Here is a 23,635-nt window from a genome sequence, read left to right as displayed (position 1 = left end):
TCAAGCTTCACCCCAAAGGGCATCAAACGGCTGTTGATGGCAGGATCGAAACAAAGCCGAAAGTCAGCGGCCAGTCACCTGCTAATGCCCATTCTCCACGAGTCACACGGACCACAGCAACAGAAGTCGGCACTGGGAAGCCTGAGTAGAGGCCTCCAGAATCTCTCCGTACTGCCTACAACTTTTCTATAAATCTAAAATTACTCACAAATAAAAATTTTACTGAAGAACAAACAAAGAGCAGCTCTCCCACGCTGGAGCCTCTGGCCTCGTTCTGAAGCTCTTGCTCCCACAGACGAGCAGGAAGAAGCACACCCATCCAGAGATTTACTGCGGCAGACACAGCCAAGCCGCTAAACTCTCAATTAAGAGGAAGATTTAATGGGAATGACTACAACAACCAGGGGTGTCCGGGTGTCGCTTCCAAAAACCCTGGTTGTTTTATGTACTCCTGTGGGGGTTTTGGTAAATCAAGCTGACGTAAACTCCAATCCCATTTTGAATACACTCAGGAAGCCTATATGTTTAGGAGATATTTAGACAACACCAAGGAAGCAGGGGGTGCTTACATAAAGAGAATGATGGCCCTCGTGTTTATTGTTAGACAAATTCACTCTGCGTGGATGAAAGTAGCTTTACCTCAATCGCCTTTGTCCACAAGCTACCTTAAAGCCCCAGGAGTAAAACCTGGCCAAGCAGCCCCTTCCTTCAGATCTCCACGGTCCTCTTTCAGCACTTGTGACTCAGACTAACTCTCAGCTATTACAGTGAAGAGTTCTCCATGCAGGCCTCCACATCACAAAGCAGGCTCAGCCCTTCAGTGGAGCAGTCACCTGAGTATAGAGACTGGGTGGATGGGTCCCTCTTCTGCAGGGCTGTAGCTATAGTGACAAAGGTGTGACAACTGTCCCTCATCCCCAGACCCGCCCCCCCCCACGAGTTCTCCTGCTGGCCCGGCAGGACCTTCTCCTCCCCGTTAAAAGCATAGTGCACCATAGCCAGATAAGCAAGATCCACGGTGTCGGTTTCTAACACGCGGAGAGGAAGATTGGACTCTGATCCCAAGTGGATAAGAGGGTAGAAGATAAATATTTTATGAGTCAACCAGTTGCTCTGCTCTTCGTTTTCCCTGGGGCTCAGCACTGAGGGTGTGAGATCTCATTAAACGTTGAGATGGCAGTTAGAACGACCTTCCCAGGAGCTACCAATGCCCTCCGACAGTGTTCTTGTGTCAATCCAATTACTGTTCAAACTCATCCATTCCCTATCTTCTGTGGGTCGCACAGGTCCCGTTCCTTGACATGATTCGCCCTACCAGTCCTTTTAAGCTAATGGCCTTAAAGCTAAGGAGGCAACACCTAGACAAGGCCTACACCCCTAGCTGTCTACACTCCACACTCACCACGAGGAACAGATCTCCCGTGTCACGACACTAGCCTCACGAAGACCAGGCCACTTGGCTAGCAAATCCACCCAGTAGCTTAGTGCGTTGCTCTACCCTCCCCACACATGCCAAGCCTCCAGGCACTCACCGTAGTCAACTCCAGGTCGGCCCATGAAGTGAGCGGAGATCTGTCTCTCATCCTTCCCGTACTCATTCTTGGCCATCAGGGTGTAGTCTCCGTTATTCATATGAGTGGGATTATCCAGCTGGAGGCAGCCATGGTACTCCGTGTGATTGGTAACGTGTATCTTAGTACAGATGTACTTGGATTCATTCAGTATGGCCCCATTGTAGAACCACTGAAGTGCTGGCTTAGGGTTGCCTCTCACAGTGAATGGAATGCACCAGTGGTGGTCTGAGGTTGGAGATTCGAGAAATGTGATAGTTGGTGCAACTAAATTAAGAGAGACAGAGAAAGAGCAGGGAGGGAAGGAGAGAGAGAGGATTAATAGCACCAGAAAGCTCAGAATCCTCCCTTTTGAATTCTGTGTCAAGAAGAGCTTTTATTTAGCCATCATTTAGTTTAAGAAAACCCACAACCAGTAACTCCAGATTAATCATTTGGATCATATGACTGGTCTAACCCCTACCAGGAGCTCCTGGGAGCAGCTTATTCAACTCTGCTCAAGACTCAAACAACACAGTGAGACTCTGATGGTGAGAAGTGTCACCTGATGTCTACTTTGTCTTTGTTCGTGCCCCCCACCACATCTTAATATTATGTGTATTCGTCATAAGAAATAATGAGAGGCACTCTTTTCATTAGTAACGCTTCCTTAAATAATTAAAATAACTATAGAAGTCACTAAATTGATAATGAGTTTGGAAATGTTCCATGAAGCTCTGATCCCATGGAACACTTACTAAAATGTCTCAGACTAATCAAGGCAATGGCTGTTACTGTTGCTGCAGAACGATTAGCATGAAGAACAAGAACCTGAGAGCTTCTGTCGCCGCTGAATAGCAAATACAGTCTTAGATGCCCCAAATTATAGCGGGTTTGACCTTACTAGATTCTAAATGTCCACATTTTGATTCTTGAAATGTCTGAGGTCTGATTTCAGCTTGGAAAAAACAGCCTGGTGATTACCAAACCTTAAATGCGTATAGCTTCTTTTTTTTTTTTTTTTTTTTTTTTTTTTTTTGGTTTTTTTTTGAGACAGGGTTTCTCTGTAGCCTTGGCTGTCCTAGAACTCACTCTGTAGACCAGGCTGGCCTCGAACTCAGAAATCCATCTGCCTCTGCCTCCCAAGTGCTGGGATTAAAGGCGTGTGCCACCACCGCTCGGCTTGTATAGCTTCTTATACTTTGGGGATTCAGGCATGAGCAAGTGGTCTCTTTAAACTGACTTCAGAACAAGAACCAGGGGCTGACACCATTTCTTAGTTAAGCACACACAAAAGCCTAGATCTCCTCTTGTGTCCCAAGTGTAAGCAGCCTACGGACTGCCCCTGTCACTGCCCATGCAAGCACACGCTGCTCTCAATACCTACAATGCACAGTGAGGTTCACAGAATCTTGATCTTCTCCCACAAGGTTTTCTGCCACACAAGAGATTTGCTTTCCACTGTCATCAGATGAAATGTTCGTTATCCTTAAGGAGCCCTGTGTGTGGCTGGTTTCATTCTACAAATGAATTAACAGACAAAAATCAAAAATAACATTGATTAGAATTAATCCCAAAGTATCGAGGTTTCTTCCTGAAATGTAGTACACACACACACACACACACACACACACACACACATACACACACGCGCACACACACATAGATACACACACATGCACACGCACATATACACACACATACACACACGCGCACACACACACACACACACACACACACACACACTTTCCTTGCAGATTGCAGACTCAAGTAACAGATAGCTATTCTCTAGTTCTGGGTTTCAATTACTCAATGTCTGAGTTTGACTTAAGCCCTGAATTCTTACCCACCTTCCTCCAAGGGCAAAGATTACAAAGAGCTGTCACGTCCTTGCTCAGAATGACAATCTGATGTGTACAGATAATTAAATATAATCTTTGGGTTGACTTTGTCTAATTAAAGATAAGTAGAAACTAAATGACATTTTTAAAAAGTCATTATAAATGCCTATGTGTAGGCATGTAAAAATATTGGACGGTTTTGGTGGTTAGTAAAGATTGGCAACTTGACACGGTAGGATCACCTGAGAAGGGAATCTCAAGGAAGAACTGTCTGAGTTAGGCTCGTTTGTGGGAGATTGTGTTAACTGGGTTAACTACAGTGGGATTCTCCACCCTACATGTGGTGACAGGTCATGGTGTCACTGTAAAAATATAGGTGTGGCTATTTTGATCCCACGCTGATAAGAAGAAATGAGTTGATACATGCATTAACTCACTGTTCCTTGCTCATGGCTGTGAACTTACGGTGACTTCCCACTAGGATGGACAGGGCCCCCAATGAACCCTTTCTCCTTTAAGTGGCTCTTGCCAGGGCCTTTTATCAGAGCAACCAAAAGGGATCTAAGAGAGTGGTCATCAATATGTTTAATATGGTCTCCTCATTGTCACCCTACAAGACAGAACTAAACACAGCCTCACCATGTGTTTGGAAACCAAATTCCCAACATCCCAGTACAAGGTGGGGAGTGGGTCACCCTCCACACTGCAGGAGAGGGTCACAGACTTTCCTTCCTCCACAGTGAGGTTAGGAGCAGCCAGACGTGCAGATGGCAGACCTGTGGAAGAGAAGAGCATACAGAAACACACACACAGTTACAGTTGGAATCAAAATGGTCAGACAAACGTTGTTACAGAAGCCCATTGTTGCAGTAGCTCAGTTTAGAAACATTCATCGGGCCCTAGAGTTTAATGGAATCAGATTGTCCAGGAAAACTAGTTTGAAAGCATTTCTCAAGGATGAAACTCAAATGATGACCTTGTTAGAATGCTTCAGAGCCAAATTGAAGTTGTTGTTAGAGGAAATTATGACCTTGACACGTGTGTTTTAGCATTTCGGTGGTGTAGTTTTTATAGTTATATTTCGAAAACTAGACAGTTTTTACTTTAATTCTTGCTGCTATTGCTTCCCCAGGGCATCTCTCTTCCAAGGTTCCACCATGCCTTAAACTGTAGGAACCACAGAACCTTTTACGTAAAGCATGGCTTGGATAATTAACTATGTGTTGGTCCTGCTAATCAAATCAGCCCATTTGTTATGAGGACCATGTGGAGGGACTGTGTCCACCCCAGTTGCCAAGACTCACAGAACTGTGATGGGCTGCTGTTTCGGAAGCAACTTGGAGGTCAGAAAAGGCAGTTCTTCTGCAGTCACCACTAAATTGCTATTAACCCACCCATTTACCAGCAACCAAACTGACATATTTGATACACAAACCCTTCATCATTAAGCTATCCTCACTGGCTAAGCCACTATTCTTTAGTACTAAAGCCAGACTAGACAATATTTGTACACAGTGTGTCTCACAGGTGTTTCAACCACTGAGAGAAGACACCCCATTAAAGTCTGGCTTTCGGGAACTTCTGAGACCTCCTTGGAATGGCCCTTCCCATAAGCACCCACTAAAGAGGAACGTTACATCTTTTGTGTGGTTTCAAAGAGTCTTGCACTATCCCAAAGTTTCATGAAGCAACAAAGCGCACAACAAAAGTCAAGAGAAAGCACCATAAACAAAAACGGACTCTACCCTGTAAGCCTTATTCATATGAACTGTGTGAATTAGGAAGCAGATCAGGGCAGAACACCATTAAAGTCAATGGTGTGGTCCTTATTCATATGAACTGTGTGAATTAGGAAGCAGATCAGGGCAGAACACCATTACAGTCAATGGTGTGGTCTGGGTAACTTCCTAAAAAATATTTATTTTTTAGCCCAACATGTAGTTGCATCATTTAAAGACTCTATGATCACATAGAACTTGTTACTAAAAATAATCAAGCTATAGTGTGAAGAGTAGTTTGCCCTCGGCTGGATGGCATGACTTCCTGTTCCTACAAGAACCTACTTCGTCTATTTGTAGATCTTATTTACTATTGATCTCCACCTCACTAGATAGTATGTTTGTGCTCCTATTTGTTGGATTTTCTGTTGTGGAGTTACCTACTCATCTCCTGTCCAGAGGAAACTAGAGACTCCCACCTGTGCCCCAGGCTTTCCCAACAGTCCACAGCTCCCATCATAGAATCTTTCGACATGCTGTGAACATGCATGTTATAACGAGACATAAGTCAAGACACAATAAACCTTCATGAGTCTTGGACCATCTAAAACCCGTCGAATCTACGCAGTTATCTTCACGTCACTTTGAGGAAGAGACAATTCCCATTACTCAGCCCAGTGGGAGAATTATTAGAAATCCTCCCTATGTCCTGCTTAGATGAGGGAGAAGTATATATATATATATATATATATATATATATATATATATATATACACACACACACATATATACACATATATATGTATGTATACATATATATGTATATATATATAATCAATATGTAAATTTGTCAGGTTTTCTATGAATGCTATCAAGCTTACCCAAATCTTTTCAGAATCTTTATTTTATTCTCTTTATAGAATGGATATCCAACTTTACCCAAGAAAAGAGGGTCACATCACCTGTACCATATACAACAAGAAGCATGTTGAGGGCTGGAGAGATGGCTCAGCAGTTAAGAGCACCGACTGTTCTTCTGAAGATCCTGAGTTCAAATCCCAGCAACCACATGGTGACTCACAACCATCTATAACAAGACCTGACACCCTCTTCTGGCGTGTCTGAAGACAGCTACAGTGTACTTATGTATAATAAATAAATAAATCTTTAAATAAAAAAAAAGAAGCATGTTGAATGTGAATGTACAGCAGGCTTTTGGCCAGTGTTTATGATGGTGTCACCTACATTCACTCACAAGTCACATTTCCCCTGTGGACCACTCAGTGAGCTACACTCTGAGGCACTATGACAGTTATGACACATCCCTTTGCTTTCCCAGCTAATAACTTCTGGTGTTCTGTTGGCTCCCATTTTCCTTGTATTTACAGACTCATTTACTGATTCTAGGTGACCTTGGGATCCAAACTTATCCTAAAGATGTGGCTCCTCCAAAATAGTCATCATCATGGAGCTTTGGGGATCATGGTGTTTCCCTTCATTATTCTATAACTGGTCTTAGATATTCTGAGGACAGAAGTGTTAAAGGGGGCTTCAGGAGGAAATACTACGTATAATCTTAATTATTCCCCTAGAGTCTGGCTTAGTCTTTCTTTTCAGACTTCCGGTTAGGTAAGTAGCAGCTCTGAATGTTTGTTTAGTTATAGTAGGAGCACTAGCAATATCTTCTAGGTGCTTATTAAAGTAGACATTCTCATCCAGTTTGTTAACTTATAAAATCCTTGAAACCAACCTTGAAGACAAAAAACTTAGCACTTGTTGAATTAATGACGTCTATAAATGTTAGAAAAGCCAATCACATCTTTCAAAGTTGCCCAAGTCAATGTAGACCTGGGATTTGAACCCAAAATCAAGGGCCTTCACCACCACGGTACATTGCCCTGCAGAGTTACACACATTTTGTTCAGACCATACATACTACATCATATCCAAACTCTGAGAATTTGTTTCATCTGAAAAGAGTTCTGTGCCTATTTTGTGAAGGAAGAATGAGTCTCCGTATTATAAATTAATTGTCTCACCCTGTCATAGGACTTCGCAAAAGAATCTGTGCAAATTGGCCAAGCTTAGAACTTTTAAATGTAAAGTCTCCTGCAAATGAGTAAGCACCTGCCTCATGTTAAGTCTACAGCATTGATGCGCTGGCCAAGACCCAATAATGGAAAAAACAATCTGTACTTGAAATATCACTTGAGGCTTAATTAGCACAATAAAAATGAATTGGGAAGCATGGATCGCCAAGGCGGGATAAACCACTCACTAGGCACTACTTCCTGGCTTAATAAGATTTGAAATCAACACAAGTCCACAGCAAAGTCCAGCAATGCTTCCAAAAGCTACCGGGATAGGCCTGATGGCAAACACCAGCCATCTTCCTTCTGCAAGGAGAACCTCACAGAAGATGAGAACTAGCCGGTGTCCCTAGCAGAGAACCCATCTCAATGCTCTTGACTTGAGTTTGTTCAGGAAAGAAGTGTTCACCTGTAGGCTGTTTGGTTAATGGAGTCTACAAGTGTTAGAAATAGTAAACCAGCTGGCTTTTTTGAACCCCGGCTTCCCAGTTCTTAAGGCACACACAGCTCACCGAGGGGCCCAGCCTCTTGCCCAGCAGTATGGGTTGAATCCAGAAGGTTTGTGTTTCTAACAAACTCCTCATGCCACAGACCACAGTTTTGAGTAGAAGGGGTTTAGATAATGAGTGTGCACTAGGCTTTTGTTTTTACAACTATTATTCTTAAACTCAACAAGGGCCTGAGTAATTATCTCTTCTACCACCAAAATTTCCACAAAGTGTGTTCTGGGAGAAGATGCTTAAGTGAGTGTGGTGGAGATGGGGCAAGAAGAGGCAGAGACAAAGGCAAGCTTAAAAGTAACGGATGAGAAGTCAGAGAGAGCTAAAGACAGCTGGGTGTTTGTGGCATTGCCATATAACAGCCTTCAAATGTTTTCCTGTGGAAAACAAGAAAACATGTAGCCACCATTGCTCCTGGACTCCCCTCCCCCCTCCTCCCAGCTGACTTACGTACCAGACTACCTGAACTGAGTGATTTTGTTACTTTCTTGGAAATGGTTTGACACAATGCAATATATTTAAATCCAGCTTAAAATACTTAAATCCAGATGCCAAATACTTTTCAAGATACCATTCATGTTGATGATAGCAGATAACACTAATAGCTAACTAGCTCTATTACTTCTTTAACATGTGTTGTACTCCATCTTAAATGCTTTTGCGTATTCTCTCTTTAGTCATCCCAAATATCCAAGAATATGTTAGTTAGTATCTCTATTTCCCAATGAAAAAACTAAGGTTTAGGGAGTATGGGAGTTATACAGACACTGTGTTAGTCCTAGCCCAACCCTCACCTCTGCCCATGGCTTTCACCAATGCATGGCTGGCTGCAGCCTTAGCTGGGATCTCCCATCTACTTCAACCCATAATGGATGTGTGACTCTGAAGACCTGAAGAGCGGGTCAAAGGGCCTCAGCCACAGACCCCAAATATGTAGGTTGCACTTTTCTGATAAATGAGAAAATCAAACCTCTGCTCATTCGGGGTCTTAGCTAGAAAGGTCACCGTCTTGCTTCATTGGTCAGTGTTCATATGAAGTCATGATGGTCAATCTGTTGGTAGTTCTGGCCTCTGTTTATTTGATGTTGGCTTATCATTCATGTGTATAAAACTAGCCTGGCGAGTTAGGATTTCATCTATGTCCTATCTTTTCCTTTCTCCCGTCTTTTAAATTTTTTATTTTCATCTTATGTTTACGAGTGATTTGCCTGTGTGTGTTATGTATGTATGTACATCACATGCACACAGTGCCCATGAATGCCAGAAGAGGGCATCAGATCCCCTGCAAATGGTTATGAACCACCATGTGTGCATTAGGAATCAAACCTGGGACCCCTGGAAGAGCAGCCAGTGCTCTTAGCCACCCACCAAAGCAGCTCTCCAGCTGTCCCTCCCCCTCTCTCGTCTCTCTGTGCATAAAGAGCCCACAGAATTCTACTTTGAGAAAATATCAGCAGTCTGGACCTCCCCCTGTCTCTGGAACATACTTTCCAGTTTGACACCTAATGACGACGTGCCTCTGTGTGTGTGTGTGTGTGTGTGTGTGTGTGTGTGTGTGTGTGTGTATTCATTCATTCTGTAAGCAGGAATGGAGTCACCATACTAAGACTGATCTGTTTAGATGTAACTGCTTATAGCATGCCGGAAAAAATTTTTAAAAACACTAAATTAAAAAACAGCTTCGTAAGCTCAACAGATAACTTAGAAACACAATTTCAGCAGCTTCGTTTGACATTCTAAAAAGGACAGAGAAAAGCAACAAACCCACTGTGGGCTTTGCTTTATTTTCAAAAATAAAAACTAATCTCTCATAAAGTTAAAGCAAACAGACCAAGACACCGAGGGAGGAGAGCGGGTGTTTTTAGGAAGACAGAAACAAGCCATGTCAAGATGCCATGTTGATCTTGATAAGATGCCGTCCTCCTGCCAAGCTCTAGGCAGACACATGCTACAAACGGTAGCTGAAGCCAAAAGTCAGTCATGTAAACAAATCACTGGCATAGATTTAATTCAGAGAGCAAACCTCTCCTCCCAGGCACATGCGGACACTTGCTGACCCTCGCCGCCAACACCCTTACTGTGTGGACAATGCTGTAAGGAGTCCCCACACTAAATTTGGAAGATTCGAAAATGGAAATTGTCATTGTGACTAACAAAGAAGCCACAGGCAGGTGTGGCTTCAGTCCACCCTGCTCTGGGTGTTTTATGGCGCAGCCACCTGGTCCTCCAGCAGCAAGCAAGCCTGTGGCTTATGTTTGTTACAAGGTTATCATTCTCACAATGACCGGTTCCTAGTGAGCACAGCTGGGGGGCTGCTTTGATATGACCTGGAGATAAGCTGCCTTTCCTAACCTTACCCTTTACCTAGAACAGACCATCCATCGCCATGCCTGTTAACTTTCTGATGATGCCTCCTCACAGATAATAAGTCATAGTTGTAGTATTTAAAAATTGAAGTGTAAGTCCGAGTTAGGCAGAAGAAATTGTTGCAATGCTCCTGTAGAAAAGGTCCAATGGGAAGATAAATTTAAGACACCAGCTTACGCAGCACAGAGGCGACCTTCCTTGATCCTGCCCCACCCCCACAGAAGATGAATCTACACAGCCCAGCAGTGTTACTCTCTTTTGGCAACATGTATAACACCCATTTCAGTCCTTCAGAAACCCAGTTCACTGCACCCCTTATCCAGTTAATGTGGAAATTGCAGGAGTCAGTGTGTCATTCAATGACCATTCTCTTGAAGATTAAGGGGTCATGTAGAGAGACAGACCACAGTTTGTGTCTCAGTCTGCATAAGTGTATGCTCATTCTCTGCAGGTTGGGACCATTACCATAGTACTGCTGCTCATTTTGACTGTTAATAGTAATGGTGCTAAACTCCTACCTTGCCTCCTGGCTTAACTAAAAGAAGAAACAAGACCCTCTTCAATATGACAAGAACAGACATGTCAATAGGACCTTCAGGTAGCTCTAAGATTGAGCCTAGTATCCTGAAGACAGCATCGAAGATGTTAACTACTATACTAGGCCCGCTCACCCCAGTCCAGCAGAAAAAAAGTAAAACATCTGCCCTCTCATAACAGGGTCCCTCTTGAACATCTCAAACATTTCATTAGCTGGCTTGGAACTGCTGAGATGGCTCAGTTGGTTAAGGTACTTGCCTGATAGCCTCACTTCAATTTCTAGATCCCTCCTGGCAGAAAAACTCACTCTCCAAAATTGTCCTACAGTGTCCAATCCCATGCCATGCTATGGAACATGCTTGTGTAACTTACACTGAGAAAGGAGACCTGAGCTACCTGGGTAGGGTCTATAGACAGGAGCAGTAGAAACAGTGGTAGGAGCTGGGTCTGACCTAAGATTATGTCCATGGGCATGCAGGGAATTCTACAACACAGAACTGGAAGCTGGGGCCACAGGGAGAAAGCCTGGTGTGTCCTCAAGCAAAGCCCACAGGGATAGGGAGGCACACAACCGCCACAAGAAGCTGCAGCTCTAAGCAGGTTGACTTAGGACAGACAGTAGGCACTCAGGGAAAACTAAAGATAGAGTTGCAAGCCCGAAATACAAATCCTACAGAGATACCATGATCTCAACTCTATTCGGACTTAGTCTTCTCCTGAACATGGTGAATACAGCCACCAAAAAAAGGAACAATGATGTAAATTTTAAGAAGACAAGAAAGAAACAAACAATAAACTAATTCTTGCTGTCCAAGCCACAGTAAAGAAACACACACACACACAAAAAAATAAATCTATTGAAAGAAATTCCAACCCTAGTGCAAGAGGCATTAAGAAGAGGTAAGATCACAAATTTATAGTTAAAACACTGAGTATGTAGAGCAAAGAAAATGTATTGAAAACTGCAAGATAGAAATATCCAGTCACATACAAAGGCAAGCTCACTGCAATAGTCAATACTCAACAGAATCCTTAAAAGGTAGGCAGGTGCAGCATGATATAATTCAAACTCTGAAAGCCAGTAATTGTTAACGCAGATAACCATATCCAGCAAAACCATATCTTATAATTAAAGGAGAAACTTTCCACGATAAAAAAGAATCTAAAGGAAATCATGACCTCTTAGCCATTCCTAGAGAAGATAGCTTAAACGGTTAAAGACCCCTCTGGGCTGAAAAGAAAGATAAACACTTCCAACAAGCTACAGGAAAGAACAAACCACACGAACAGCAGTTACACAGAGGAGGAATGCAAAACTCTTCAAAACACTACAACCCCCCAAAAAGGGGAACAAGATGGAATGCATAGTTTGCAATGACTATAACTATCAATTGTGTCCATTACTCCAATCAAAAGACATAGTCCATCAGACTTGACCAAAAAGTAGTCCATCTATTTCTTGCCCCCAGAAGTACATGTCTTCGTCAAAGAAAGGATTAACTCAGGGTGAAAGTCTGGGAGAGGAATTCCAAGCAAATGGGACTGAAAAGCAAGCAACTGTTGCTGTTCTAATGCATGAGAAAATGGGCTCAGATTCAAATCAACCATAAGATTCAAAGACCATCACTTCATACTGATTAGGGGAGCAATTAATCCATGAAGGGCATGTTGCAACTTGAAACACGTAACACACTGAACACAGTGCACTCAAGTTCATAAAAGAAGTACTACTGCATAGAATGACAGATAAGTCCCCACGTAGTAGGATTAGAGGACTCCATTACCCTGCTCTCAATAAACAGCAGGCCATCCTTTAACAGATGCTTTTTGGGGGGACAGAATACCATGATATCAAAACCCAGTGAAGAAGTAACAATAACAAAAGAAAAATTATAGCCAATTTCCCCGACAATCATCGCTGCAAAAATGATCAGTAAAATCTTGCAAACCAAATACGTGTACAAATTCAAAAGACCTTTCACCTTGACCAAGTCAGCTTCACTGCAGTGGCTCAACATGTGCAACTCGGCAAATGTAATACATCACAGAAGTAGACTCCAGGGCAGAGATCTCAGATCGTCTTCATAGACACAGAAATGGCTTTTGACAAAATCCAGCATGGCTTTATAACAAAAGTCCCAAAGAAGCTAAGAACAGGGTAAACTCCAACACACTAAAGACTACATGCACAAACCTGTAGCCAACAGTATACCCAGTGGGGGAAGCCCGAAGTATTTTCACTAACATGGTAATAAGAGTACTCGCTCTCATAGAGTGCTTGAAGTATTAGCTGAAGCAATAAGACAAGAAGGGGAAATAAAATAGATACAAACAAGAAAGCAAGAAGGTGAACTGTCTCTAAGACTTCATCAGAAATCTCTTAGAGCTGATAATTACTTTCAGCAAAGTGACAGGATGAAAAAAATGTTCGACTTCACTAGAGTCATGAGTGCAAATTAAAAACACACCTACTACGTTGCCCCAGCCAAAATCAGAGACAGTAAGACACTGTTCATAGACATTAAGGAAATGAGCAGTAACAAACACTGGTGAGGCTGGGAATGCACTCACGCACTCACGCACTCAGGCACTGCTAGGGGAAATGTAAAGTCGCCAACCACTGTGGAAATCTCTAGGTAGGCTCTTCAGAAAACCAAGCATTAGAACCACCGAGGGACCAAGCTCAACCACTCCCGGGTGTCTACACAAGGACTCCAAGTCCACACATCGCAGAGACACTGGCATGTCCATGCTGCTCTGTTCACAAGAGCTGGGCTGTAAAAGCGCCCTAGGTGCCCACCAACGGTGAATGAACAAGGAAAGCCTCCAGGCATATGGAAACCTGAGGGCACCTCACCTGCAGGGACATGGGGGGCAACTGACCAATAATCATGTGTGGTGAACCAAGCTGGTCCAAAAACACAAATGTCTGTGTTCTCTCTCATTTTCTGGTCCTGGGATTTTGCATAGATACATAAAATCACGTACATGACATAAAAGTAGAAGAGAAATTGTTTACAGAAGCGAAGAGTACTAACAGAGGAGGGGGGAGGGGAGATGAGAGTGAGCACGCAGAGTACAAAGAGAACTTGCTCACAGCGCATACCTCACACAATTGACCAAACGTCCTCAGATAGGCTGGTGGTAGCATGTGCAAAGAGTGTGCACCAGTAAAACCCTTAAAACACATTTTTTATTAGATATTTTCTTTATTTACATGTAAATTTCTCCTTTCCCAGTTTCCCCTCCAAAAAATAAAGAAACAAACAAAAACAAACCCCTGTTGCCTCCCCCCTCCCCATGCCTGCCACCCCACCATCTCTCACTTATTGGCCCTGGCGTTCCCCTACACTGAGGCACAGAACCTTCACAGGCCCAAGGTCCTCTCCTCCTATTGATGATCGACTTTGCAATCCTCTACTACACACATGCTGCCAGAACAATCAGACCCCTCCATGTGCAGTCCTTGGTTGTGGTTGAGACCCTGGGAGCTCTGAGGGTACTAGTTAGTTCATATTGTTTGTCCTAAGGGACTGCAAACCCCTCAGCTCAATTAATCCTTTCTCTAACTCCTTCTGAAGACAGGCAGACTAAGAAAAATAAATGTCTGTTTACTCCAAACATTTCTTCTGTCCACATCTCAATGTCAGCACACCAACGATGGGTCCCCTCTGAACCCATGTCAAGACCACATGGCCATTTAAGAGTTAGTGTCGGACAAGGACAAAGCAGCCACCCATTCAGAGGCAGCTTGTGGGACAAGGGCCTGTGTCACACAATTCTCTCTGTTCTGCGTTTCCTGGACAGGAGGCCAGAGCAGCTGTGGGGATTTGGGTGCAAGCCAAATGGCCAGGTGACCAACAGGCACTCTCTCGCCCTCTAGGCAGCTTCTCTCAGTGGTGCTAACATGTGCAGAACAGCCACGTATATACACATAGTAGGAGTTGTTTGGTGTGGTAGTATTGTCTGTCTGTCTGTCTGTCTGTCTATTTGTTTGTTGGCTGGCAAGGAAGGCTGAGGGAAGCAGGCGAGGGAACCAAGTGAAGTTCCCCCACAATGAGAGCACAAGACTCTATCTGCGACAGGAAAATCTGTGTGACAAGTGAGTGCTGTCTTCTAAGGTCCTCCAGAGTAAAGAACAAGCCCTTATCTTTTATTATCATTATTGAATTCTCCTTAAGAGTAAGCAGCAATGGTGTCGTTCTTAAATAAAAGTGGGCCTTCAATGGTTATACACATTCCTGGAGACACGAACAAGCTACTACATGGAATGCTTCTGCTTTGTCACCTGCCACCAGGCAAAAGCAAACAGAATTGTTTGTGAGCTTGTCAACTGTTTGACTAACAGATTAAAATTTTGATGAAGGAATAATGCCCACATGTGTCGTTGTAGAGATAAATCGCAGGGTTGGAAAATCCTAACTGCGACCCTGCTCTTCCTCCTTGCAGGACATGAGCTCTCGCTGAGAGCTGGGTCCTGTCCAAAGGTGTCTTTTTAAACTCTCCAGATGGAAGTGTTGGGAAGAACAGGAGGGGAGAGTAGAGGCTGATCCCAGGCATGGGGTCAAGCAGGCAGGAGTGCAGCCAGCCATGACAGGAGAGACTGAAGCATGCCACAGCAAGGAAACCTATGGATGTGCAGGTTTAGACGACGTTTACCTCAGCTGCAAGGGCTCCTTCAGCGCCCTGTGGTTGGTTCTCGCTCTGCATGGTTTACATGCCAATCAAGTGTGTGTGTGGGGTGTGTGTGTGTGTGTGTGTGTGTGTGTGTGACTTGGGAAGGGCTGTACTCTTCATGGATATTTTTGGAGAAGCAGAGAATTGAATGGATGCATGGATGGTGGATGGACGGGCAGACAAAGCAACAAAAGAATCAACCATACACTTTCCCTTCATGTTCTTTAACATCAGTCATTCAGAAGCAATGCTCTACTTGGAAAGAAAATTCGCTAAAGGTGTTCCCAGCTGGCTTCTCCGCACTGCACATAAACATCTGATTCGCTAGAGACATCCACGACACACTGTGAAGTCTGGGTGGTGATAGCCTTCCAGACCCACTACCATACCAAGGCAATGAGAATAATTAATAGCAACTGGAACTCATTGATTAAAAATAAATTACCACAATTGGGTATCTGCAGGTTTGCCAGGGGCGTGTTCTTGCTGCTCTCGTTGAGGCAGTACAAATCCTGAGCACTGGGGCTGGATTTAGTCTCCTGGAGGGTCTTGAGCCACATAATGTCACAGGAACACGTGAACGGATTGCCCGTCAGAATCCTACAGGAACAGAAACACAGCCCAGTCAGGCTCCCATTTGCCTTTCAGCTTCACTAACGTTCAGGAACGATCACAGGCAGAGTATGTGCTAGCCGCCAACCTTTGAAAGTCACACCCGCTTTGATGGCATGACAGTGCCTATTATTCACCCCGTTATTTAATAACTGCTGCTCTGCTGTTATGTGCAAACAAAACGGCAGAGGCTAAAGATAGCAGAGAGACGCAAAACTTTGCAGAACATTTGGGAAAACAGATCTGAACACACAGAGCCACGATAGAGAGCATCTCATGATGGGGGAGGTGCCGCTCTTGTACTTAGGTGGAGATGCCAATGGTGGCTTTTTAGAGGCATTCATATCCTATTTCTGACCAGGCTAGAGACTTCAGAGTTCTTGCTTCAGCTGGGGGGTGAGGTGGGGGAGTGAGAAACAGAATCATTTTGTCTCCACTGAAAATGAAATTAGAGATAGGGATCTGAGGCTGAGGTGTACCAGCCAGGAGGCCTTCTCGATTGCCCTTCTGCATTGTGCCCCCCCACGAGGCCTTCTCGATTGCCCTTCTGCATTGTGCCCCCCCACGAGGCCTTTTCATCCAAGCAAAAAAGCTGAAGGCAGAAGCTGGAAGGGAGAGAGGCAGAGGATATATATGTTTCTCCTCAACCCAGAGAGGGTTTCGAAGGATGGCACACTGGGCTCTCAGGCTGAGCAATCTACACAGGACAGACAGGTGCAGAAAGACACTGCCAGGCAGCCCTCAGCCATGCTGTCTGGACTCCTAGGTCTACAGTGGGTGAAGGAGGAAGTGTGTGTGAAGGAAAACAAAAACCACAGGGAAAAAAAATCTTTAATGCTTATTTATAATGCTCAGTGGCCTATTTAAGATGAATCCCATTTATGATAATGAACCCTTAAATGAGGCCATTTTCAATCGTTACATAGACTGCCTAGCACTAACCACAATACTTAAGATTTCCTGAGGACAGGACCTGGCTTTGCAACATCATTTACTCCTGTGGTTTTCTGATTGCGTTCTAAGAATCTCAGAGATCCCTGGAGACTTTTCTGTGAGTTTCATGGGGAGAAGTGTGGTCATGGTAGACTGGTTTAATTTGTATCTGCTCACCCATCTCCAAGTACCCCGCCAATATCAAAATAGGATTTGATGCTATGAGACATGGACTGTGAGACAGAAAAGAGGCCCACCCTTGGCCCAAGCTCAAGTTTCCCGAGATATTTCCTAGAGTTCTGAGTATACAAATAGCTGATGTCTTTCTAAAATGACGCTATAATCAAATAAGCTAAGTGGGGGAAAAATGGAAGAGATGTTTCAATGATAAAGCCCATGGTGTTTCCATGGCCACGCAGCCCTGGCAGAAAGCTGGTCCCTCTGACTTGGTTAGGCACCCACCTCTCCCACTAAGGCACAGAATCCTAGACAGACTTCTCTCCTGCGTTCTAAGAGGTAACTCGCACATGGTCGACGCCTAGTGAGTATGCTGGTGAACAAGGCTGCCAGTGGAATTTCGAAACATGAATTGGAAAGCATCTAATTTTTAATCCATCCAGGAAAGTTCACACAGTGGCACCCCACACCTTCACACGGAGCACCCTGCTCTGCATCACATGACTGCCTCTGAGGTATCTCGCCTCTTCCTGTGTTAGAAGTGCCAAAAGCATAAAAGAAGTATGTCCTCAATCACATGTGCGAGCTGATTAAACTGGCCTCTCAAACATAAGGTGCAGGCCAGTGGTTCCTGAAAGCTGGGAAGGAGACTGGGTACAAATCAGACACAATCAGACAAAGCATTCTACAGCGTACTAAGCTTACTATGTTAATGACTATGTAATTTATATTTCATAATAGGTAGAATAAAATATTTTGAATATTACAAGATTATAGATATCATACTATACCCAAGGAAATATGTAACTAGTATAAATGTAAAATAACTTGGGGAAGTAAAGTTAGTTTATTCGGAATAATTGCCAGTGGTCAAGACTTTCACCACGTGACCCCAGCCTCTTCCTGCTTGTACAGTGTGACCTCTCCACTAGGGTGTCTGTATGCTGTGACGCAGCGAAAGACCCTCTTTATAGGAAGATACCAAGTATGTCATGTCCTGAGCGCCTAACCTAGTGGACCCACCTTCTTCTTAATTAATGTTAAGAAGTGTTAATTTGGGGATCAGCTTCCCCACCACACACTCTTCTCCAATCTGCTAGACCAAAGTCCTACCCCCCCCTCACACACACACACACACACACACACACACACACACACACACACACACGTATACTACCCTCAGAGACTAGACCTGCCTGCCCACTCTGATGGATGCAACTATTTCCAGCAAGATGGCTCCCGATGGGTTGAAGTGCATAAGGATAAATATCAAGCAGAGGGGTGAACCCAAAAGAACGGCTCCCAGAGATGGTGGGTCTGGGAATAAACTCCTGCCAGGGTTGGCTCTACCAAAGCCTATACTGGGCTGACGGACGAAGTTGGAAGGGTGTTTTATCCACTGTAATTTCCTCTTTGACGAATGTGCTTTATTTCAGGGCTTGAATAAAACAAGAGCCAGATGAGATGAAATGTAAAGCTACTTTAGCACAAAACTCCCTGCTGGTTTTTTTTTCCTCTATTAGAAAATAAATTATTTATGTGAAAACGACATTCAGCTGATCATAATGACATGTATAAAGGAGACCGAGATTGTAATCACCCAATTGAGACAAAGCTAGAGAAAACATTTTTCAATAATTTTGAGGCAACATACACTTGCAATGGTACTCATTCAGAAAAACGGCCCCATACTTAACTATGCTTTCTTTTGAAAATTTCCTCCCAAATATCAGACAAAATCATTACTTACAGGTCAGACAAGTCAAGGTGGCGGAAATGTCTCCTGGACAAACTCGTCAACTTGTTTCGTGTGAAATTACTGAAAGAAATCAGATACATTAAGTGTAACTTTAAAGATTATGATTTAAGAGTGATATGTTCAGATAGTGCTTTTGTTTTCAGAACTTTCTGTTTCCTGGACTGGGGGTACCCATCTTACTTGGAACCAATTGTGTCTTTTACCTGAAAAGATAACTTCCTGGGGTCCCTGCCTCTCTTACAGCTCTTATGCACTATGAGAGAAGAGTTACGCTTCTCAGAGTCTCTTCTTAATATCTCCATTTCACACAAAAGTCTATGTGAAAGTCCTGTTCTCCGCTCAGTTGAGCTCCCAATGCTTTGAACATTTAATTGGGGGAGGGAACAAGTAATAAAATATCATATTATAAGCCCATGAGGGGGAGGGGGAAAGAGGTTCTAAAACTAAGAGTATCTTGAACATTTCTGAGATATGTGACAAACAAAACCTGGACTACACAGACTTTGAACTGTCTTTCCGGGAAAGAACACCCCTGCTGACGGAAACCGCCTGGTGGGACCGTCCACGAAGAGACCAGGGCGAACACTGGGGAACAGGGCATGTGTCAGGCTTTATTGTGAGCTCACCCCTCCCCCCCCCAAAAAAAAACCACAGCATCTTTATATTTAAAGCAACCAACAGAAAATGCTCTATCCATGAGAGAGAAAAAAAGAAAACACTTATGAATTTCCTGGTATGTTCCATATGCGTGGTTTTTGTAGTGTAGATGAGTGTTTCCAATGATCCTGGCAGCTGAATTTGTTTACTGTTTAAAATTTACTTGAAGTTCTTGAGCCTCTGGACGGGTATTTTTGACAAGCAACAAGAGTGTAAAAGCAAACAGCCACAGGCACAGAACCAGCCAAGACCCCATGCACGCGGCCCAGGCAGGCAGGTAGGTGTCTAAGAAGCTCTGCTAGGGGCAGTTACCCTGGCCCTGCCCTGTACCTGAGGCCACTATGCTGTCAGGCCAATGATATCTCAGTCCTCTGTAGGAGCTACTTCACAGGCTGACAGGGTTAGCTGGTGAATGGAGGAAACTTTGCTTCTCACGACTCTAGAACGAGTGGCCTTCGGGGAGATTCCCACCCTCCTGAACCCTGACCCACAGGAGGCTCTCATGCCTTGTGAGCTTGCATCTTCTCCATTCACACTAGTGCAGTGTGCTCGCCTACAGAAAAGGGTACCCCGGATGAAAATATAATCCAGCAGGAAGTTGTCAGACATGCCCATGCAAGTCTTTTCTTGGGGGACATGAATTAAGAATGGTTTCTGTGGAGCATAACGCATCCAAACGCTCCACCTGTCTTTAAGGCTCAGGTATGTTCATACTCATCACAAAGCCCAATCTTTCTGAAAAAAAGAAGAAAAAAAAATCTGTTCTTTTCCCCTAAGATAAATAAAAGGTGTACAGGGGCAGGGATGGAGAGGAGGAAAGGGGAAGGGAAGGAGAAGGAAAGGGAAGGGGAGGGCAGGGGAAGGAAGAGGAAAAAGGGAAGGAAACGGAGGGGGAAGGAGGGTGAAGAAGGGGGAAGGGAAGAGAGGGAAAGGGAGGGAGAGGGAGGGAAAGGGAGGGGAAAGAAAAGCAGAGACCAGGAGGGAGAGAGAAACAAAATGAGGGATGAGGACGCTTCCCCACCAGCTCTGCGCTGCCCTGTGTAGCAGCCCCCCACCCCCACCCCCACCCCCATCAGCTTGCTCTGCCCTACGTAGCATCCAGCCCGCCCCCTCCCCGCCCTCTCTGCGCTGCCCTCCCTGGAAGCAGCTGCTAGGTTGGGTTGCCAGCAGCACAGTGCAGCTCGGGGTTACGGGCCAAAGAACAAGATGAGTTTTATGAAGCATACTTAGGAATGGGGCCAAAAGCCAAAAAGGAGGAAGAAGGAAGAAAAAAAAATCAACAATCCTCTTACTGTTTGATTGTAAGACTTTGCTAAGAGCCTAATTAGCACCTCGGCAAAGCCCCTGGAAAACGCAAATGCTGGCTTTTCTCACAGTCCCCGGGGGCTTTAGGGGCTGGGCAGCAATTAGAGGCACCGGGCTGTACATTCAGAGCTCAGCTCTGGATGGTGGCGGTGTTAGGCTAACATTGACCAGGCCAACTGAGGCAAAGATGAAGCAGGTCTCTCCTGTGAGGTCCCCGACAGCCTGAAGTGCAACACTCCCATCTGTCCCTTGTTTTTAATTGGATATTTTCTTTATTTGCATTTCAAATGTTATCCCCTTTCTTGTCCCTCCCCAATTTAACTCCCTATCCCATCCCCCCCTTCTATATGGGTGTTCCCCCACCCACCCACCCACTCCCAGCTCCCTGCCCTGGCAGTCCCCTACACTGGGGCATTAAGCCTTCACAGGACCAAGAGCCTTTCCTCCCATTGATGTCCAACAAGGCCATCCTCTGCTACATGTGCAGCTGGAGCCATGGGTCCCTCCATGTGTGCTTTTGGTTGGTGTTTTATCCCTGGGAGCTTGGGGGGTGTTGTCTGGTTGGCTGATACTGTTGTTTATCCTATGTGGCTGCAAACCCCTTCATCTCCTTTCTCTAACTCCTCCATTCATTTCTGCATAGGTAGGAGAGCTCAGAGGGATCTTCGGGCCAGCCTCGGGCTACAGATAGACAGCTTCTAGCACACGTTTCATCATTAGCCATGTGCACCTCACTGTGCTGATGATAACCCAGGTCAGTGCAATTTGAGTTCAGAAAATTCAGGCAAATTAAGGTGGTCCCCTGGGTCCTTAGTCCCAAGCAGAGGCTAGGACAGAAGGCGGATGCTAGAGCCAACTCCTCCTGCATCCCTACCACCCTCCAAGGCAAACTACTATCCTGTGGCTAGGAAGAGCCTCTCTCTTCATGTGGCTGTGTGAAGCTCCATAGTATCTCACCTCTCCTCACAGCTGTGTGAACGCTTGCCTACTTTCATTGGGTCATACTGCTTAACAGTAGCTACACACATCTATAGAGTGTTTGAAGTTTGGTCAATTATTGGATCCTGATTGTGGTCTGGTAAGGAAGCTGTGTAGAATATCTATCCTTCTTGAGTGAGGCAGACACATGATTTAATGTAAGCTGGACATGGAAGCTAGAACACCATTAAAATTATTCTATCACCGCTAATTGAAATTTTATTGATAGCCCTATGTGTGTATGTGTGTGCACATACAAACACACACATACACACATAGGACTATCAATAAAATTATAATTAGCCACAGCCCACTGTTCATATTATAACAGGAGCATCAATCCCTTGAGGAATCAGTCCATACATAATGCAACTGCTAAATGATTTGGGTCTAGGGTCATCTGTAATAAAAATTCAAAAATGAAACTATTGAGGTCATTGATTACTTCTAAGAGATTGTGGTGGGATGTTTTTCCATTCTTCTTCTGCTGTCATGGCTGCGCCACCACGAGCTACACACACGTCACATTTGCCCAGCAAACTGGCCCAGACAGGCTGTCAAGAAGGGCTTCAGGAAAATGTGTTTTAAAATGTGCCCCGAGTTTTATCCTGGTTTTGCAGAATGTTTTACATCTTCGAAAGTGGCTTCATCATTCCTGTCATGTATGAAATATGAACTCATGATAATGACTTTATGAAATTAAGGTCTTCGGCAGTATCAACACATCTCCACTGATCATCCAGGCAGGCTGCTCTGAGACAGTGAGTGCTTTCATAACCAGCATGGAAGTCAGGCCAGGAACTGTTGTCCCCAGGGAAGGGGAAAGGGACAGATGCTACAAGATGATAGCAATGGCAGAAATTTGATCTCCTTTGTTCCTGTCTTAAGAACACGGTGAGGAGTTAGTCACCTGGTTAAGTTCCAGAGTTCTCTCAGACTGGATTTTTGCCCATGTCTTGGGAATACAGACTTCAATCTAGGCAAGTGAAATGTCTAGTTGAGAACCTGCAGGCAAACTGTGGGATGCTGAAGTTATCATTGCGAAGAGCATTTGGTCAATAAGAGTCAGGTAACAGGCCTCCGGCAGAAGATCCCCACTGGAAACTTACAGTGTGAGGGAATGTGAGCTTGGGGGACGGGGCTGTGGACATTTTTGTCTCTCAGGTGATCTGTCTCATAGGATATGTCAGGGAGGCCATCGTTTATTGGCATAACTCATTATCGAGGGACTTACCAAAAACTCACATAACAACTCTCATTTGTTGCATTTCCAATGCCTTCAGTCAACAAAATACCAAACAGGACTTGGAAGAAAAGCAGCTCCTATTAAGAGTTACCTGGAGCTTTGGCATAGACAGTGATTGAAATTTATTTTTTCTATTTTTATCAATCCATGTCACATGCTGTTGAGAAAATTAATGTTCAAATGGTCCTATTATAAAGGGGAAAGCAATAGTAATTTTTATTTTCTTAAACCATCCAAGGCCAAGTCAGCGTCTTGATTAGTTAGCTTGATGTCTTCCAGGGAGCGTGTCTTGATTCCAAGGGAAAGAATCAAGGACTCTGTACAAGGACATCATTTTCACATCAGAGTCCTTGCCGTTGGCCCAGCACTCCGTCCAAGATGGAAATGGCCCAGAAATTCATGAAAGGAAATAAACAGGCTGTTCTAAGTACCCCTCTGAAGCCATTCAGAAATCAAACAGAATCAAAGCTAATGTTCCTAAGCTATTATCACAGCTATACTAACTTTTAAGAAGGAGGTTTAGAGCTGGCATAGAAAGAAAACAAAGAAGAGTGAGAAAAATACTGAATAAATCGGGTCCTGGGAAGCAAAGAGATGGCTCTACTCACATGTGCTGCAGGTTGCTGTTTTTCAGAAACGCTTTGTAAGCCACAAACTTTAAGCCAGAATCCACAATTGTGCTACAAAA

At 44.2% G+C, this 23,635-nt stretch overlaps 1 protein-coding gene across 10 annotated transcripts in view; it reads right to left on the bottom strand.

The window, feature by feature from the left end:
• The window catches only part of Ntrk2 (neurotrophic receptor tyrosine kinase 2), a 331,243-nt gene that overhangs the window by 275,094 nt on the left and 32,514 nt on the right, over positions 1-23,635 (bottom strand). For all 10 annotated transcript variants that reach the window (XM_031359018.1, XM_031359015.1, XM_031359022.1 and 7 more), the window contains exons 4-9: positions 23,556-23,627; positions 18,753-18,821; positions 15,726-15,880; positions 4,031-4,167; positions 2,938-3,070; positions 1,533-1,838 (exon numbers count right to left, since the gene is read on the bottom strand). In XM_031359018.1, coding sequence (XP_031214878.1) covers positions 1,533-1,838; positions 2,938-3,070; positions 4,031-4,167; positions 15,726-15,880; positions 18,753-18,821; positions 23,556-23,627 — 872 coding nt within the window. The remainder of the gene's footprint in view (positions 1-1,532; positions 1,839-2,937; positions 3,071-4,030; positions 4,168-15,725; positions 15,881-18,752; positions 18,822-23,555; positions 23,628-23,635) is intronic.

This window comes from Mastomys coucha, unplaced genomic scaffold (assembly GCF_008632895.1).
Source record: "Mastomys coucha isolate ucsf_1 unplaced genomic scaffold, UCSF_Mcou_1 pScaffold7, whole genome shotgun sequence".
NCBI lineage: Eukaryota > Metazoa > Chordata > Mammalia > Rodentia > Muridae > Mastomys > Mastomys coucha.
This window is presented reverse-complemented; position numbering and strand designations above follow the sequence as displayed.